Source organism: Rattus norvegicus, chromosome 2 (genome assembly GCF_021556685.1).
Source record: "Rattus norvegicus strain SHRSP/BbbUtx chromosome 2, alternate assembly SHRSP_T2T, whole genome shotgun sequence".
Lineage (NCBI taxonomy): Eukaryota > Metazoa > Chordata > Mammalia > Rodentia > Muridae > Rattus > Rattus norvegicus.
Window position 1 is genome coordinate 80,338,842 of NC_141535.1, and position 13,024 is coordinate 80,351,865.

The following is a 13,024-nucleotide window of genomic DNA, read 5'->3' on the forward strand; positions in this document are numbered from 1 at the left end:
GCCTCTAAAGCTAAGCCCCACTCTCCCTCTGCATGCTACAGTGGTGCTTGCGTTATCCTCAGCCTCGTCATTTCCACAACGATAAAAAGGAATGGCTAAATAACCTAGGGCCGAATTTGGTCTTCAGGAATTTATGACAGCACAGAAAGGCCTTGTGAAAACCTGACTCCAAAGAGGCTGGGTCCAGTCCCCACTTCTGTACCTGTCGCTTCCTTTACCTATCAAGGCAACCAGAAGAGAAACAGTGCCTGTTCCTCCTTCTCCACTTACGAATGGCATTGGCCCTGAGAGCCACCCCTTTAAAGCTGATGTCCTATGTTACTCCTCCACCTCAGGAAAGGAGGTCACAGTGTTAGTAATGGGAGGAATCCAGGCTCCACTGCAAGGCCTTGATCTATCACTGCCCTGGAGGACCCTGACAGGAGGGTCCTGTGTGCTCACCTGGAGGGCAGACAAGGCCTCACTGTGCTCTCTCTCTCTGGCCCTCCAGGGGCTGGCTTACCTTTGTGGTTGAAGATGCCCTCCATCTCCATGCTACTTCGTGAGTGGGCAATGCACAGTGAGCCACAGGGCACGAGGCCTTCAGCTGCAGGGGACCTATCAGTGGTGCGCACCAGACACCAGTCGGGCTTGTCGTGAGGCCGTTCGAGAACCTCCACTGTCTGGCCACGCCGGATGGTCAGCTCATTGCTGTTGCAAGCTGTGAAGTCATGGATCACCACTGTCAGCTCGCAGCCGCCAGAAAGCTGGGAGGGACAAAGCAAGAGGGACAGGTCAGCAAGCAAAACCACTCAGCCAGACACGGCTTCGAACTTGGCTAGGGATGTCACCTTCTGCCTGAAGCTCTGCAGCAGAGTTAAAGGCATCACCAGAGCTGGGCTAAGGCCATATCCTGTCCCTTCCCTGAGGCAATGTGAGGTACAGATGTGCTTTCTCTCATTCTCTACGCTGGGGTTTTCCTGAGAAGTTCGCCGTCAGTCCAGTGTAATTTCTCATGCATTTCTGCGTCTCTCTGAAGCTGAGACATTCTAGCTCTCTCTTTTAAAATGCTATGCACTCATCTTTAAACTTAGAACAAAGTAATAAAACTGCCTCAAGGCAGCTCAGGGAAAAATCATAAATCAGACAATAAAGCAAGATGAAGCTCTGCAGATTTTCAAAGTCCTAAGTGAGCACCCGGGGCACCCCTCACTGCTCCGCACATGCAGGCTCCCCAAGCATCTTTAGGTCAGGAAGGGAGCAGCTCCAGACAGGGACTGAATGGCCCCTAGGCACTGGCCCTGAGGTGCTTCTCCTCGGGCTCTCAGAGGACTTGGCTCTGTCCCTATTCCTGTGTTTCATCCAGATCATCCCTAAGGAATCAATGCGGTGTTCACTAGCTCTCTGTACATTAAACATGAGCATACCGCACTCTGAAGATTGAGAATGAATGGCTCGGTGGCTATTTAGAACCCACAAAAAAAATTGCAGCAGATTAGTATGAGTGTGCGTCCTCAGTGCACCTGCCTGGCCCTTCCTCAGCTGCTGGTGCTAACCCTTGAACCCGTGACCCCCATTCTCTCTGCTCACTGTGCTCACTCCCAGGTTCTCTCCTGACTCAGTACTTAGGTCTTCTGTAGCATATCCATGAGTTCCATGAAGACACACACACACGCACGCACGCACACACACACACACACACACACACACACACACACACACACACACACACACAGACGCCTGCATGTGAAAACCAAGAACACAATCCTCCCACTGCCATTGTCTCCTGCATGCCTTGTGTCCTGGCAGGTCGATCTCTGGACTGCTAGCTCTGTGGGCACAGGACTGACTGACTCATCAGCTCCTACACAAGAACCCTGTGACTGCTCTGTCCTCAGGATATCCCGGGTTCACTGTGCCATGTGGGTTGTCTAGCCTCACCCTCATATTGCTATTCCCAAGGGGTCACCCCGTGCTTCCGATTTTTCACCTCCCACCCCCGGCCCCAGGGAAGCTGCGACATGACTCATAACCTTGTGTTTCTCTTCCGGTGTTGCTTTCTGGGAGATGCTATCACCAGCAAATTACCCAACTTAAATGAATTTCCCTCCTCCTCCAGAAGTTGTCAAGTGGACTCGAGGGTGGCTTTCTAACGACTTTCTTCCCCTGCAAACCCCACACTGGTTACTTCCTTTGAGTTTCTCCAGTGATTCTGGTGGTCTCCCTGTATCCCCCCAGCTCTCTGTTCTGTCCCATCGGAACAATGCTGTCAGGGCAGCCTTTTAAAAAGCATGGATCTTCCTCTTCAAAACCCTAGGTATGGTTTTCTTGATACAGGGCTTAAATCCCCATCTGCCTTGCCAGGTTTATGTGCTGACAGTTGCTTCTGAGATAGGTCCTGTGCATGCATGGTCCACACTGCCATCCCTGCGGTCAGAGCACCTGCATCCATTCTCTCCACAAGTTCCCCATCTACTGTCTTTGGGGAGTTGCTGCCATTTCTGCCATCCATAAGGCTTTCCCCTGAAACAACTTATACTTCAGTTTTGAAATGAATAGTCTGTGTGTGTGTGTGTGTGTGTGTGTGTGTGTGTGTGTGTGCATGAGGGTGTGTGCATGTGCATGTAGGTATGTGTGTGTGTGTGTCTGTGTGCAAATGTAGGGATACCTGTGCCTGTGCATGTGTGTATATGTGTATGCCTATCCATGTGTGTGTCTTCTCCTCAGTAGAAAGCAAGTCTGTGTCACTCTTCTGTGAATATTTGTATCAAGACTAAGGGCAGAGGCTTGGTCACCACCATGGCAAACAGAACAGGGCCTACAGATTACTGTGAGATCTGTGTACCCATGAGGTACAAAGCACACAGAATGCCTGCCAGGCGGTAGGAAGAGCTCGCCCACACACGCTTCTACCTCCTAGCGGCTTATCTCTTATGAGAGAGTCTGGGGATTCAGAGTTAAAATCATGTCTGCCAGACGACCATAAAGGGTAGAAACAACACAGCTCTTTCCACCGTGAAGCCCCGATTCAGACAAAACGAGCCTCTTCACTAGGTCACGACTGTTGAAGTTCCCTTCTAAATTTTTACAAACTCCTTTGTGGGAAAGCCATGATAAAATTTCCATTGGTCCATGAACAGATAAAGAAGCCATAGAAATGCCAAAAGTCGAGACCGAGCTTGGGAAAGAATTTCCCCCACAGAACCCCCTGATAGGGAAGTGGTTAACTCCTCAGCAAAGAGGAGAAATGCTCCCTTTCCCAGCGAAAACAGAGTCAGCCAATGAAGCTTGACAGGGTCAGGCTAGCCACAGACCAAGCCCTGCCCTTTGTGGGTCTTGGTGGTCCAGCCCCAGTGGCCCCATGACTGAGGGCAGCCAGCTCTGTTACTGAGATCTCTGTCAGAGCTCCAGGCTTTCCCCAGTGGCCCATGTTGCTGCTCTGGGAAGGAGCCCTGCGCTGGCTGCTTCCCTTCCAGAGTCTCATTAACTTGTCAGGATGCTCAAGCAAATGCGGTGGGGTGGGGGAGGGTTGCCCAGCAAGGGGAGTTAGACTAGACTATATTTTTGGCACTTACTTTTTTTAAAAAAAAGACCTTTCCAGAGTAACCAAAAAGGATTGGAAACATCTGTGTGCTTGACAGGGCGTAAGAAATAAAAATCAAGCCTGTTCTGACAAAGAATCATAAACGACGTTAAAAACACGCAAAGGCGTTCTAGAACTTAGGAAAACAGAGTGCCAGAATAATATTTCAAAAAGTGCTGAAATTATCCCCCTCACATTTTTCTGCTCCTCAGTCCTCTCCTGCCCATCAGGAGAGATAAGAACCTACAATCAAGGCTAGGAACTAAATGGTTGTTTCCCTGAAAAGAAGCATCCTGTAGGCTTCTGTTTCAAGCTTTACATTTACGCATTTAAATTTTAGTCAAACAATACAGCTGCTGGCTACCCCACAATAAAATGGCACAGCGGGAGATCTTGCTGGGCTAGTCACTGTGATGGTCCACAGACTTCACAACTAGGTGGGACTATGATGGCTTTTCCCTTGATGGCTTACATAACATCTTCCTATGCTATAAGAGTCAGCCCTAGGGGTGGAGGTTTCCAGACCAGTCCTAGATCACCTTTCTCCCATCCCTGTGTCCAAAGTATATGGTGTCTTCTGCAATTGGAACTTAGCTTCTAGTTCTGGGACACAACAAAGGGTAAGGACAACATTCCAGTGTTTATTTGAGGGTCTCTTGGGCCCTCAAAGGAAGGGACTTTCTTAGGCCTGGCACTGGGGTTTTGTTATACAACCTTTTGGGAGGGGCATTATCTCATATGTGGTGTTGACTCCAATTAAACTACACATATGCACACACATTTTATATGTGTATTTATTCATTTTATTTTATTTACGGTACGGGTATGGTACGGGTGTTTTGCCTGTATGTATGTCTGTCCAACTCACGGATGTGGCAGCCACATAGGCTGGAAGAGGGCACTGGTCACCTTAGGACTGTAGTTATAGCTGTGAGATACCATGTAGGTGCTGGAAATTGAACCCAGGTCTCCTAGAAGAGCAGCCAATGTTCTCTACTGCTAAGCTACCTCTCCAGTTCCTGGTTTATGAACTTTTAAGTAAACTTATGTTTCCTTGTGGCTTCTTCAAACACCCACAGTGCTATTTATCTCTCCTTCCTTCTTAAACTTTGCATTGAGCTACAAAACATCTCTTTAAAATGAAGCTTGTTAAGAGTTTAGAAAGACATGTTTTGCTGTTGTAGACATTTGTTATAACTACATTTGATCTACTACTTTAAAGCAAGTCCTTATTGATATCAAGAACTCAATTCCTAACCAGGAGTTTAGGTCACTAAGCATGAGGATGCTGGGGCTCTTAGCCACCCCAGCCCTGAAGTCGTGAGTACACTGACGACCACCCTACCCGGTTCATCCATCTGAGGCAGCAGCAGCTCCCTTTTCTGTGCCAGCCACTGTCCATGGAGGGCACCCAGCACTCTCTTCACTTTGCACATTTTATAGACTCTGTCCCAGCTTCTTGGCATATTTGTCTAGTTCAGGAATGCAACTTATCATGTGACTTACATTAACCCTACTGAAAGCCACTTCAGAGGTCAGACATCTTTAAAGGCATCTTTCAGTTTCTCACTATTGTGCTAACCAGTATGTGTGGAAAACAAAACAAAACAAACAAACAAACAAACAAACAAACAAACAAAAAACCCCAACAACAACAGCTGGTCTTAAACAGAGCAGAGGCACAGAAATCACCAAGGAAGTTCCTTCTCCCCAAAGCCCCTGCCTGTCCTTGGAGAGGGCCACTGGGAAGCAACGACCTGGACCAGGGAGGGACATGAGCAGATTCAAAGCAGGCTTTGTCCCAATTCTCTCAAGGATAATGGGAAATAAACAGCTTATGGTATGTCCAATGTCTTTTGTACATCAACAATCTTTGTAGAATTCTGTCTTTTGCTTTCAAAAACAAGCAAACAAACAACCCAAAACCCAAAAAAACCAGCAACAACAAAATAAAACTGGGTCATATTGCTGCCTTGTCTCAACCATGGCTGAGATGCTCATGTAGTGAATTTGGTCATGGGCTCCTTGACATTCTCACACCCCGACCCTGTGCACTAGAACGAGGCAGTGTGAGCTACAAGAACACACTATTTAAAAGGGCAACAGCTAACACCTGGCTTGAATTAGTAAGCTCAGGGAACATTGTGAGCAGGCTGTACTGCAGAGGGCTGGAGAGAAATGGTGTGGTGGGTGAAGCCTTCCTCTCTCAAGTGATTCTGTTTCCAGGAGACGATCAACTGCAGTGAGTATCTGGCCAATTTTTCAAGGGCAATTCAAAAGGAAAGGCGGGGGTGGGAGGGATGTGGCTAATAATGGCCATTCCTTCTAGAACAAAGTGTATCGACTGTTGTGAACAGTTGCACCCCACAGCTCGCCACATTCAGTCATTCAGAAACTCCACAAAAGAGTCCTGTGGCTTCATGCAGGTTTCACACAGAGCAGACCAAACAACCATTACTTGGCTTAAGGGGATTAGAGAGTACAGTTCTACTGCAGGCGTGGACACAAAAGCAAAGGCAGCCACAGGCAGCCCCGGAATAAATGCCATCAGGCCGAGGTTCTCACTGCTGCTAGGCGGCTTTGCGGAGGCTGGCGGATCAGCTCCCACCTTAACAGTATGAAGAAGAACCGTCTCCCAGGCGCACGCTAACACGGAAGGCAGCTTTAGGCCAAGGGCAAGGAGATGCGTTCCTGAAAACCCTCTGCTTGGGGGTTTAAAAACATCTAAAGATAGGCTCTGACATGGAGGGCACTCACAGACAACCGTGGAAATGTATAAATGGTTAAAATAAATTATTAAAAAATACTCGTTAAGAGGGACCAATCTGAAATAAATTCAAGATCCTTATTCACTTAACTGTGCCCCTCAATGGGAAGGGTCAGTTCCAAGTTTAAATCCAGGCTTATTACCCTGTCAGATGGTAATATGGCCATACCGAGGAAAGCTTACACGAAAGCATACATTTTGGTTAGGTTATTTTTCTAATCAAATTTACCTTATTAGTACCTTCCCTCTTTGCTCCATGAAAATACTTGACAAAAGCAACTTAAGGATGAAAGGGCACTGTGAGGGGACATAGTCCATCCTGGGGTGTGTGTGTGCGCGTGTGTTGATGTGCTGCTCATGCAGTGCTCACAATCAGGAGGGGAGAAATGAGTACTCATGCTCTTTATTTCCTCCGTCTCTCCTGTAAGCCTGGGACACTGGGCTACAGAGCAGTGCTGCCTACATTCCGAGGTGACGCACCCCATTCAGTTAAAGCTGTCTGGAGACTCCCCGACAGGAAGTTCACAACGGTGCCTCCTAGGTGACTCCAAAGGAGTTGACAATGCAGATCCGAACCCCAGTGAACAAACCGCGGTCTTTCTACGATAGGAGTTTTTACTTTCTTATTTTATTTTACTTTATTTTCTGACAGCTCTTAAAAGATCCTCTAAAAAGTCCTTAGGAACTAGAAGGAAGAAGGAAACACATTGTACAAGGAAGCCCACAGTAGGTGGTCAGAAGTCTCTCTGAATGCCTGAATGTACTGTGTGAACATTCTCGCTTTTGTGTGCACACAGTATCACAATGCAGAGATTTAATGATGGGAGGTGACCAGCTAGGGAAGTACACTGAGCATGGGCTCTCGTCTGCAGTGCCTATGCCCATTCAATAGGCATTATGCTGCTGCAGGGCCACCGACCTGCATGGGTCAGCGCCGACGCTGAGCAGCTCAATTTCAAGACTGGATAGAGCTCCGAAACAACAATGTCTTCGCTGTCCACTGTGACTAGTGTCCAGGTAGGAGGGTGAAGTTGATACATCAGCAGCAATGGAAGCCAGCTACGTAACTGGCAGGGAGCAGGAGGCTCCTTTTACCACAGAGACAGAGACCACTAATATATGTATGCAGGGCTTCTTAAACACTACGCAGTGTTATAAAGACAGTGGGCAGGTCCAAAGCTCTCGGTACTATGAGCTGAGTGGGGCGGCAGTAGCACCATTTACACAGGAGAATGATGGGCACAGAGCAGCTAAGGAACACGCCCAATGTTGGAGATTGGTTCCAATGCTTTGATTCATTCAGGAATCTGTGTGTCCAAACACTAAAGGTCCTTGTCCCTCATTGGTTTTTGATGGATCAATAAAGATGCCAGTGGCCAATAGCTGCGCAAAGGGAGCCAGGGAGCTTAGAGTTGTTAAGGTGCTAGGGTGCAGGGAACAGGAGAACTGCCATGATTTGGGGAGGAAGGATGGACAGTAGCAGCAGGAGATAAAGCCAACCAGTCATGTGAGATTTCTACCCCTGGGATAGCAGGGGAAGGCTTAGGAGTACCCAGCCTTAGGGGTAGCCAAGGCATTTTAAAAAATAAGCTTTTGTGTGTGTGTGTGTGTGTGTGTGTGTGTGTGTGTGTGTGTGTGTGTGTGTGTGTATGTGTACACATGCATGTGTGTGCAAAGATACTCCGGGGTGTACGTGTGCAATCCACCAGGAGCCAAAGCAGTGTAGCACAAACTCATTGCTACAGGGACATGCAGAGGAGGAATTGGCTAGAGGTGTGCTAGTGGTGAGCATGTCCTCATTCCTGAGGGTGTACTTGGATGTACACCTTACCTTTCAGTACTTCCTTGTATGCTCTGAGGAAGACCAAGAAAGCTCTCCGAGTTTGCGGTGAGCACCACATTCTAGCCAGTGAAAGATTTTTGAGTTTGATGATCTAGTTCTACTATGTGTAGAAAACCTATTCCATCCCCAGGAACTGCATTGCTCTGAGCAAGTTGTGCGGTCAGGCACCTTCTCTGAGCAGGGGCGTAGTGAGAATTTTGGTCTCCTTGAAAAACACAGGAACATTATGGGAACGTGGTTTCATTTTTATCCCAGGTGTGGGGTACGGGGCTGCTTCGATTACCCACAGCAGCTAGGATTTGCCTTGAGCTCTAGCGGGGGCATGGTTCTGCCAGCTGCTGATCGTTTCAAGATTATGTGCCATTGGAGTTCTGGGGACTCTTCAGTGGGTAAATAAACGCTAGGGATCTGAGAGGTGAGGTTGCTGCTGGTCATTGTTGTTGGGTTTTGTTAAGTAGTTGTGTGCAAAGAAGAAACAATATGAAGAAATTAGACATCCTGATGGTGAAGATCAAACTTGCCCAGAGGAACTCGATGCCCCTAATCAACGGGAAGTAGCCCAGTGATAATGTCACCCCCTTTCCCCTCTATCCCTTTCCTTTCCTATCTAGTGTTAGGGGTTGAAAGGGTGGAATAAGGGTGGAAGAAAGAAGAACCCACAAACCCACCAGCAAAAGTCAGGTGATGGTTGGGAGATCCCTGGGCACAGGCTGCTGATGCAGGGGAATTCGGTCCTTCCTCATCGAGCAGACACAGCTCCTCTTGTAAGATTGTCAGGGAATTCAAATGTTAAATTGCATTGGCTTTAGCTGCTTTTCAGACTACTTTGATTATGACTATAGACAGCTAAACAAGTGTAGTGTAGGGTCACGTGACAGAAAAGCCAGCTTTAAAAGTACATAGAAAGTAATATATCTACTTCACTTCATCAGGAGAACTGTTACCACACGCTTTTAAAAAAATACATGCATCTATAAAAATAAGATAGGAAGATTTATCACCCCTGTTCTAAGCTTAAATGGAGTTCAAGCAGAGGACCCATTTCAAGTGAATCGTGCACTCCTTGAAAGAACTGCATACTGAGGGTGTCAGGATGGCTCACAAGCTGGCCTGGGACGTTCTTCCAGACACTTCATTCTTACTTTGGCCATTTTGTTCGAGGCCCACTTCGCTTGCTCCCAACCCCCTGTCTCATGACACAGATACTGTTAAATGACAGAAGTCTCGGGCTAACGAGGTGAGAGTGAGGAGATATTCTAAGATGCCTCCTTTGTACCCTAAAGACACTCAGCACCAGAGCTGTGGTGCTGTAAAGGAGTAAGGTCTGGAAGATGTCGGATGATTAAAGCCACATTGCGTTTCTGGCTTTGCTGTCTCATCTGGCTTCATCTCCTCAGTGCCCCAGGGCTGGAGCAGCACCTCCTCCCTGCCTCAGGAGATGTGCTCATGGCAGTGAGGTAAGACTCTGGAAAGCAGTTGGGATTTTTTTTTTTTTTTGCAACCCAAATTACATTTTTATAAGACCATTTTATCTGCCTGAGTATCATGAATATCAGCAAGAATTGGTGTTAAACTCACATCTGGACAAAATGATGACATATTTTAAGACTGATTGTGGGAAATGGATTCATGCAACAAGGTTTGAGTGCTGCCCTGCCTAATGGAGCTGTGCCCTGGAAAAAGGGTGTCTCCAGAGCCCCTCCTCAGCTGACTCTTGTCCTAAACCTCTGCAGCCTCATCTGAGGATTGCTAACAGCTCTGGCAGAGAACTTCCCATCAGAATTCTCTGAGAGGCTAAGCACAAAACATACCCCTGCCCCATTTCTGAACTGGAACCAAATTCCATGACACAACTAACTCATAACAGACATGATAAATTGAGTCAACTAGGCAGAATCTCTTAAATTATTCCCTTGCCAAAAGTATCTGCCTGTAACACGAGCAGATGCTCCAAAGTGCAATTTGTAGGGTGGAGAGAACTTTGAGGCTCAGGAAAAGTTGTAGCCGTGGGAGAGCAGGGGTGCTGACCGAGTCAAGCTAGAGAGCCGAACACTACACCCTCTGTCTCAGGAAGGGTGCAGCTCCTTGCTTTCAAGTTGCACTCTTTCAAAAGATCATCTATAAAATCAGAAATCTTTGTTCAGAGAAGCACAAGTAGAAGGAGGAAGGGGTGTAGACGCCCGTGCCTTAGTACTGGGACTAGTGAATGCTTTGAGCGCCCCGCCCTATGTGGCCATTTTAATCCAACAGAGGACCAGAAGTAAAGACCCACTATTCAGTTTAATGGCACAGGCCCACAGGAACTTCACAAACTGTTAAGGACCCTGGTCTCACCCTGAGGCAATAAAGACAATTGTGTCACATTTACAAGAAAGAGCTCAGAATGTCACCACTGCAAGATGGGGAGGAGCTATGGGTCCAGGACAGGTTCTGTTGAGTGACAGGCTCTGAGTTGTGCTAGCTTCACTTCCCAAACTTTAGTGATGACGTCACTGGATGAAAAAAATGAAAACTGCCTCATTATCCTCACAGATGAAATATTTAAAGGGCAGTTCTTATAACTTCTGATGTCCCAGTAGACCCCCAAGGCAACAGGACCAGTTATTATAAACCTACGCTTTGGAAGTAACTCTTTTTCCTCACGTATCAAGTGGAGACAGAATCTGCTGCCCTCCAAGTTCACATAAGCCCTATTGTGTTATGATGGACATGCCTCAGGAGACCAGAGCGGTGCTGGGGTAGGCCAATGGGCAAACCTATCACTAATGAAGAGCCCGTTCTGGGACGGGGAGGGCTATATTTCATGGCTACCCATTCACCTGTTAAAATACCTAAAACCATAACTCATCTTGCTTCCTGAGCCGACCTAAAGAAAAGCCTTCACCAGCATTCCAGGAGGACACTTATTACATTCAAAAGGAGTCTGTGGATTTCATTCCAAAGATTTGCTTCTCACAAACTTTAAAGCTGGCATCTGTGGTAAACCTAGACTGACTCTGGAGAACACATCTCGGAAGGGTGTGGCCTGGGTGCTTGGGAGCAGTTCTCAGGGGGCCTGTAAGGCTGCCTGGATGTAAACGGCTATCCTTGTCATACTTGGCAACTGTGTGGTCTGCCTTTTCTTCTCGGTGGCAGTCCTATGAGAACTGACAAGCTAATTCCTTCAGGTATTAAAAACTTAAAGACAAAATCCCCCAAATAACTGGTATTTTCTGATAAAATGTTTCCAAGTACAAACTACCTTTCTAAAAAAAATTGCTATGGGGATCCATATCCAATTACTCACACTAGAAGGGCTTTGGAAATGGGTCATACTGCAGAGCCACATTTTAAATCTATTTCTTCCTGTCCTGGAAACTACAGGGTAAATCCTCAAATCCAAATAGGACAGGAGCAGCGTCTACTAATGCACTGTCTAAAACAACCACCACCAGCATGGGGAAGCTTGAACACAGTTGCCTGAGCACAGCAGACTGCGAGGGTCCACGTCTCACAGCCACCAGGCAGCATCGAAGCAGTTTGTTCCCGAGTGAGAAACTTGTGAATCCGGAACTGGCGCCAAGAGGAGGAAGTGCTTATGCACTGCTCGATTATTATTTTTTTTTTAAAGAATCTTGTCTGGAGCTAGAACATATGCTTATCACAGAAGGAACAGAACATTTATCGAGACACACATCTACTGACTTTTTCTGGCTACCACACAAACCCAGGATTACCAAGTTGTACTGCCCGGCAGTTTATTCTGATGGTCTTTGGATTCTACAAGAAGAATCCCAAGACATTTGCACCATTTTTTAAAGAGGCACACCTGCATAAAGGCCTCAGACAGAAGACACATCTGTCCTTTGAGTGGTCATAGCCATCGAAGCCAAACTCGGTGTTATATAACTTTCTGTGTTCTGTGCACCTCAAATTCTAAGGGGAAACATCAGGGCCCACATTGGAGGATGTTAGCACCCCTGCCTCAGACAAAACTCCACATTTGTAAATGGGGTTCTGGGTAAGATCTTATTTTATATATTAGATTCTTTGGCTTACAGGTAAAATTTAAATAAGGTATACTGTCTTCAAAGCCTCTGACATAAAACCATGTGGCTGACCGAGAGAGTGGACAGGTTTCTGGGCCCATAGAAATAGTCTCACTGTAGCCTCCTAGTCTTTGCCCTGCCGAGATTGCCTGACACCAGTCATCTTTAGATGCTAAAAACATTTACTGAACATATGCTGACTGGAAGGGGAGTGCAATTGGCAGCTCACCTTGTCACTGTCCAGTGTGTTCTGTGATGTCCGGGAGGCAATGGAAATGGTGTCGGGCTGGCTGCTGCCATCCCCTTGGCTGTCCAGGTCCTCTCCATCCCTATGGAACACAGAAACACTCAGTCCCCAGCACTGCAAGCTGGAAAAGGCCACCACCTCCCAGTTCAAAGAAACCCATGCCAACTACAGCTGCTCCTGCAGCCAGCTCCTGTACACGTGGGCGAGCCACTCTGCTGGCTTTGTTTCAGGGCAGTTTGTTTTGTTCTGTGGATGAATCTTTTGCTGGCATGAATGCAAGGGCACCATGTACGAGCCTGGTGCAGATGAGCATCAGAAGCCATCAGATCCCCAGGAACTGAAAAGTTTCAAAACCTGGGTGCTGGGGACAGAACCCAGGTCCTCTGCAAGAGCAACAAGGGCTCTGAGCCACTGAGCCCCCTTTACACACTCAAGCCCTTCTGTGCTGAGTGCAGTTTTTGGCTTGGTAAGTGCCAAACATATCCTCCCACTGAATTCTCCACATAGTGAACTCCCCCAACCTGGGTTCATTTCCATTTGAGAAATGGGTACAAACCAAACCAAACCAAATCAAATC

At 47.3% G+C, this 13,024-nt stretch overlaps 1 protein-coding gene across 4 annotated transcripts in view; it reads right to left on the reverse strand.

Moving 5' to 3' along the window:
- Trio (trio Rho guanine nucleotide exchange factor) overlaps positions 1-13,024 on the reverse strand; it is a 295,435-nt gene that overhangs the window by 73,097 nt on the left and 209,314 nt on the right. For all 4 annotated transcript variants that reach the window (XR_015662892.1, XM_087621836.1, NM_001107658.3 and 1 more), the window contains 2 exon segments: positions 12,430-12,529; positions 503-746 (listed from right to left, as the gene is read on the reverse strand). Coding sequence is in view for 3 of the 4 variants with exons in the window: in XM_087621836.1 (XP_087477962.1) it covers positions 503-746; positions 12,430-12,529 (344 nt within the window). In the remaining variant the exon portion in view is untranslated.